The 6,724-nt window shown below is 31.0% G+C and overlaps 1 protein-coding gene and 1 long non-coding RNA gene across 2 annotated transcripts; both read right to left on the bottom strand.

Annotated features, from left to right (window-relative positions):
* Positions 1-1,406: 1,406 nt before the first annotated feature.
* On the bottom strand, positions 1,407-2,698 carry LOC134241620 (uncharacterized). Its single transcript, XR_009986701.1, has 3 exons — positions 2,452-2,698; positions 1,829-1,909; positions 1,407-1,591 (listed from the first exon to the last, which is right to left on the bottom strand). It is a non-coding gene; the product is annotated as an uncharacterized LOC134241620 (long non-coding RNA).
* Positions 2,699-3,489: 791 nt separating this feature from the next.
* LOC134241672 (uncharacterized) lies at positions 3,490-5,986 on the bottom strand. The gene is made up of 5 exons (XM_062723705.1): positions 5,764-5,986; positions 5,418-5,477; positions 4,880-4,987; positions 4,602-4,663; positions 3,490-3,652 (listed from the first exon to the last, which is right to left on the bottom strand). Exons 1-5 carry the CDS (start codon positions 5,812-5,814, stop codon positions 3,490-3,492), a joined length of 444 nt encoding a protein of 147 aa, XP_062579689.1. The 5' UTR covers positions 5,815-5,986.
* Positions 5,987-6,724: the final 738 nt, after the last annotated feature.

Genomic DNA, 6,724 nt, shown 5'->3' on the forward strand with positions numbered 1-6,724 from the left:
TTACGCCTCGTGTACGCCTGTATTTTACATTATACGCCTGGTTTTATATATTCATTTCAATAGAGATTTCCACAAGGATTTTTAGATTAAAATACGCCTGGATTTTTTTAAAAATACGTGACTTAAATTTCGTACGGGAACCAACTCTCTATTACAACCTAACCCAGTCAAGGTTCAACATAACCAACTCTCTATTACAACCTAACCCAGTCACAGTTTAACATGACAAAGTCACAAAACAGCATAGCCAAGTCACCAAGAAACATTTTCCAATCATGGAACAAAATAAATGTTTCCCATGTAGCTAATGGAACACAAGCTTTGATTGGTTACAGAGTTGGATGTTAAATTTTGGTCCCCCGCTTAAGCAGGGGGTAAATAAAATGTGATGTCACAAAACACACTTTCTCTATGATAAAACCCAAATAACATGGTGTCAGGATGCATTGTAGTATGTAAGTTATGGATCATCTGATCCATAGATTGGCTCTGATGTTTATGGGTCCAAAGTAGGAAATAAATTCATTATCCAGGTCCAATTTAGGGTGTATGGTGATTCCATACACCCTTCTTCCTCAAAGTATACAGAGTAAATCCCTGTACACCCTTGATTGGACCTGGATAATTAATACTATCCAAAAATAAGGCAGATTATATATATAAAAGTTGTAAGAAAATAATTTATTTCACACAATAGAGATTAAAATTATGATTAGGTTTTTTTGTATATAGCTTTGCACAAATTTTAAACAAATTAAGTTGCATCATCTATGAATGACCACTTTCAACAGAGTTAATTCATAAATATATAACAGTTCAACTAATGACCTGCATCCAAAATTAGCTACACGTACAATTCTAAGTCCATGCGAATGTATTCCATGTACATCATTTTGAATCACTTTTACATTATGGATATATAATCATCTGATAATTATACAAATTTAAGTTCTATATTGAAAAAAAAATTATGGCTGCACGAGTGTTCCTTTTAAAATAACACAAAAATCCAATGATTGTTGAATGTAAAATTTGTTTCACTTAAAGTCAGAAAAACAATACAAGTTAATATTTTCCTCTAGTCAATTGATATGAAATTTTCATTAATTTCTTCCAACATTTACTAAAGAATGGTTCAAGTAAGAATTAGTGATACAACATTTTGGAATTGGTGTGGATGTGATATGAATGAAATCATGATTATCAGAGTTAAGGACTTTACTCATCTACAGTTGCAAAGTACATCATGGATTTGCCCTAACTGTTTATTTAAACAACATAGTGATATTTCATCATATCGTGATATATATATATATATATATATATATATATATATATATATATATATATATATATATATATATATATATATATATATATATATATATATATATATATATATATATATATATATATATATTTATCTTTACTCTTTAGCAATGCTATTTTTAATTGTTATTTCAATGGATAGAGAAGTTTTTCAGCTTCTCTATAAGTAATGTTTTTTACAGTGGAGGCAATAAGGATTCTTGCTTCTACAAGCAATACATCCCTAAAATATGCAACTCCCTCATTCAATCTCTGTCCTGGCCTAAAATAAAATGTATGAAATAATTAAGAATAAAGTCGTGTATAATTAATAATAATCAAATCAAGACCATAACAGATGTGAATTGTAATAAATTATGGATATTAAGAAATATACCGTTTACTTAAATATAATTAAAATTTAGTTACAAAGATATAACTCCAGATTGTTATTACAGGGATATTTTGAATATCACAATTAGTTGAATGTTGACTAAATATAATAATTAAACAATCGTACCCATCTTCCAGCGTTGCTTTTAGTTTTCCATTAGTGCAGTTTTTTAAACTAAGGTAAAACCCTGGAGGACTGAAGATACCACTAATATCCAAAAAGAGAAATACATAATGTATAAACATTTAAATAATTTTTCCATCAAAAAATAAAAATTGAAACAAGAATTCTGAACATAATTTATTAGTGACGTCTTTAATTATTTGAAAAGGGGAATTTGAATTATTTTGATGTTAAATGAATGCTTTTTATTTGGTGTTTACAAGAAAAACCAAATTTTAATTAATTTTGATTATTGTTCCACATGATTTGTTCATTTAGGAGGGACTCTAAGGAAGAACAAAAAATTTCCCAAGTATTAAATAGTCTTGCTACTTTTGCAAAAAAATAAAGTTATCACAAAAAAGAGGGATTTACAGCTATTCTTCAATGGGTGCAATTTCTACCTTTTGAAATAAATGTTTTATTATTTCAACTGTATTAATTAGGAAATGCACAATTTAGTAACAATGACAATTTAGTTAACTTATAGACATAAATAGTCACACACCTCTAAAGGTGACAGGTTTAGATTCATCTTCCAAAATAACTTTATTAAATAGCTAAATTAAATTGAGATAGAAACTTACATGATTGTTTTGGGTTTAAACAAGCCGAATTCTTCTAAAACAAGAGCACTTATTTTGGCCCATCCCTTTAAGAATAAAAAAAGAATCAATTGTATTCTTTTCCTTTTCTAACACACCCTTACCCTCTCTCACACACTTACACACATTAATAAATATATACATACCTAAATATATCATCATGAAAAACACATGAAGCGCTTATGTTTTACTTAAATATGTCATGAGTAGAAGAAAACTGATTAATAAACAAGAGGCCACATCCCACACTTGATTGAGTAACTTTACCAGATTTCTCCTTTTAAATTCCAGTTTTGGCCTTGCCCTGCCTCAGGGTCATGACTTGAACAACTTAGAAATTGCACTACTCAACGAGAATTCCACAAAAATTTCAAGCTTTTCTAGCTTAAAAAGAGGATTTTAAAAGAATTTTCCTGTATACCTCAATGAAAAATTTCAGACTTCCTAATGGGGTCCTGCCCTACCCCCTGGGGTCATCGATATCAATTGAACAAACTGGAATGTACACTACCCATGGCGGTGATGCTTCCACAAAAGTTTCAGCTTGTCTGGCCCAGTGATTCTTCAGAAGATTTTTTAAAATTCTCGTATATATTTCAATGTAAAATGTGTATTTCCTTTTGTGGCCCTGACTTAACCCCAGGGGTCATGCTTTGAACATTATTTAGAATAAACACTACCAAAGGATGCTTCCACAAAGTGTTTAGCTTTTCTTGCTCAGTGGTTCTTCAAAAGATTTTTTTTAATGACCCATGCCTTTTTTGTCTTTTCCTTATTAACTCCCCTTGTAATGGAACATGGCCCTTTATTTTATTAATTAAAACTCACCTCCACCCAAGGATGCTTTGTAACAAGCTCAATTAGAATTGATCCAGAGGTTTTTAAGATGTTTAAAATGTGAACAGTATACAAATAGACAGAAAAAAGGCAGATAATATGTGATCAGAAAAGCTTACTTGAGCTTTTAGCTCATGTGAGCTAAAAAAAATGAATCAAGTTAAGAAATAGTCTCTATAACTGTTACATAACTTGCATAGAGCAATTACCGGGTACAAAATATGCAAGACTAGTCATATGAAATGCATTATATACTACAGAGCAAACATTGTTATTCATCACATTATGGTCTGTCAAGTCATTCCGGTCAATCCAACGTAGATGTCTCCAATGCGGTTCATAACACCTGCAAAAGCAATATACATCCTAAAACTGAAGTTTATAACATTTTTATTTTAACCAGTTGTTACTGTATCTCTTTGAAACAAAAATGCATGAAACAATGTAACAATATGTAGGACATACCATGAAATCTTTTTAATTTCTAACAAGAAATCTGTGAGCCAATGCTTACTAGTAATACCTCCACTATGATGTAAAAATACACTATATGTTAATATATATACAGTGGACGCCAGATATCCGGATGCTTCAGTATCCGGACGATTTTTCATGGGAACAAAATGTTTAAATGTTATTTTGTCTTGTTTAAACTGGTGATTCAGATATCCGGATGCTTCACATATCCGGACAAATTGACTGGGAACCAAAGTGTCCGGATAAATGAGGGTCCACTGTATGTACACCATGTAAAGTTCAGTTACAGGCAGATTCACGAATAAATAGGAAGTTGACATCAGATTCACACAAAAATAAATCCCACCATACAGAATGCCTCAACAAAGTATGTTTTAAAATTTCAAGCATCTGCTACCGTATAAGTGGAAATTTTAGCTTAAAAACTGGTATTTTATTTTTAGCGAGTCAGAAGTAATTTTAGCGATTTTAAAATGCCCTCTAAAGAAGCTAGTACAAATAACACGCAATTAATTTTTAGCTATATTCAATTTTAGCGATCTTAAAAGCCTCGCTAATAATGCCAAAATTAAATCCTCACTAAAATTTCCACTTATACGGTATGATGCTGTGAAACATGCGAAAAAAATTGTTATGGACAGACAGCTAGACAAACAGATGCGTAGACCCAAAAGGGTAAAACAATATACCCCTCTACTTAGGAGCGGTGTTACAATAATGAAATTTTGATCATTTAATTGATTGCCCATAAAGTTAATGAAGATTGACAATTTTAAAGTAAATAAGCTGCTCATGTAACATGTATGTACATCACGTACCTCTTATCACCCTCTTCTAATTCCAACATTTCCTTCAGCTTTGTTTTGACATTTTTTTCAAACTATAAAATTTTTAAAATAATTATTAGAAATCTTTTCGTAGTGTTGTAGAACTCAGTTAATATTACTAAGCATTTAAAGCAGACTTAATCTCTCTTTATATCTTTGTGAAATCAATACATGTAGGAAATATTATAAAAATATAAACAAGAAACTTAAATTGTGAAGTCGATCAGGGCATTTAGATAAACATGTATGCAAAACATTACTAAAATTACCAGTGATGCTATATTGTAGCCTAGTATATTTCCTGTTCCCTTGGTTATGGGAAGATCCATCCTTGGCCATTCACACAAAATATGAACCAATTTCATGGACTGTTCAGTCTACAAGTAAAACACATTTTGTTATAACATATAACATGTTTATAATAACATGTTGTTATACTTTTTTTTAGAATAAAAAAATAATTTATGTTTTTCAGGACTTAAACATGAAATTGTTAACCCTTGAAAACCATATTGCTGACCTATGCTTCACCTCTGTTAGCAATGTTTTTCGCAGGATAATAATTTCACACAATATATATTGTAAACATATTATTTTTATAATGTTGATGGTTTAAAGATACTTAATATACATGTAGTGTGATGGACCCCCATAAAATTTGCTTTCTTCAGAAATGCTCACATAAAAAATATATAATGATTTGCATTGTGACAGAGAAAATAACAAGAAAGTCATTGCTATATTTTTATTAAATGAAGGTGTAAATTACATGTCTATTTTTTTTTCTTATTATTATTAAATACCTACCTTAGCTTTTACACTCGTGTGCAACCAATCATTGCATTCACCTATCTGATCTGAAGCTTTCTGATTGATTGAAAAATATGATGAAATTAAGTACATTTATTAGGTATATTCAACTGTTTTGATGTTTTGTTTTGAAATGCAATGCAGTTAAATAGCTATCACCAATATATATAAATATAGGATGTTTTATAAAAAAGAATTATCTTGAATAGTTTCTTTGTAACTGAGCAAATTAAGGCAGAACAAGACTGAAGACATACATGACGTTCAATCTATATTTTCATGGTATGGCATAACAAACCAAGCTCTACATAATGGCATTGCTTTCTCTCAACTGTGTACTTACTGAGGGAACTGCAGAACTTTCTCCCAAACGCATCACCTTTGAATTAGGCATATATCTGAAGTAAAACGAAAAAAATAGCTACAAAAATGAATGCCAAATTATAAACTGTAATACATGCTTCTAATAATTCTGCGTGTTCATATCAATATTAAACCAGCTGTGTTTAATGATAAATTTTAGTCAAATCAACCAAAACACAAACAGAAAAATAAACAACATCAAAAAACAAGAGGCCCATGGGCCACATCGCTCACCTGAGCACTGTGGCTTATAGTAGTCCATTGACCAATTTTGGCTTTGCTATTCTTCGTAAGATTATTTTTTTAAAGAATTTTCCTATATATGCCTATTTAAAACTTTGATTGGCCATTGTAGCCCCGCCCTATCACCAAGGGTCATGATTTGAACAAACTTGAATCTTCACTACCTGAAGATGCTTCCATACAAATATGATCAATTATGGCTTTGTTATTCTTGAGAAGAAGATTTTTAAAGAATTTTCCTATATATTTCTATGTAAAACTTTGGTCGGCCATTGTGGCCCCGCCCTATCCCCGAGGGTCATGATTTGAACAAACTTGAATCTTCACTACCTGAGGATGCTTCAAAATAAATATGATCAATTATGGCTTTGTTATTCTTGAGAAGAAGATTTTTAAAGAATTTTCTTGTACATTTCTATGTTAAACTTTGGTCGGCCATTGTGGTCCCGCCCTACCCCCGGGGGTCATGATTTGAACAAACTTGAATCTACACTACGGAAAGATGTGTCCATACAAATATGATCAATTATGGATTTGTTATTCTTGAGAAGAAGATTTTTAAATGATTTTCCTATATATTTCTATGTAAAACTTTGGTCGGCCATTGTGGTCCCGCCCTACCCCCGGGGGGTCATGATTTGAACAAACTTGAATCTACACTACCTAAAGATGCTTCCATATAAATTAGATCAATCATG

The sequence above is a fragment of the Saccostrea cucullata genome, unplaced genomic scaffold (assembly GCF_032062105.1).
Source record: "Saccostrea cucullata isolate Sc308-1 unplaced genomic scaffold, CSIRO_AGI_Scuc_v1 ctg563, whole genome shotgun sequence".
In the NCBI taxonomy this organism is placed as follows: domain Eukaryota; kingdom Metazoa; phylum Mollusca; class Bivalvia; order Ostreida; family Ostreidae; genus Saccostrea; species Saccostrea cuccullata.

Coding starts and splice junctions, on each gene's coding strand:
- LOC134241672 (XM_062723705.1), bottom strand. CDS start 5,814: ATGCCTAATTCAAAGGTGATGCGTTTGGGAGAAAGTTCTGCAGTTCCC. Junction 5,478..5,763: donor AAAGTTCTGCAGTTCCCTCA/GTAAGTACACAG, acceptor TCAATCAATCAG/AAAGCTTCAGATCAGATAGG. Junction 3,653..4,601: donor TTAGAAGAGGGTGATAAGAG/GTACGTGATGTA, acceptor TTGCTTTTGCAG/GTGTTATGAACCGCATTGGA.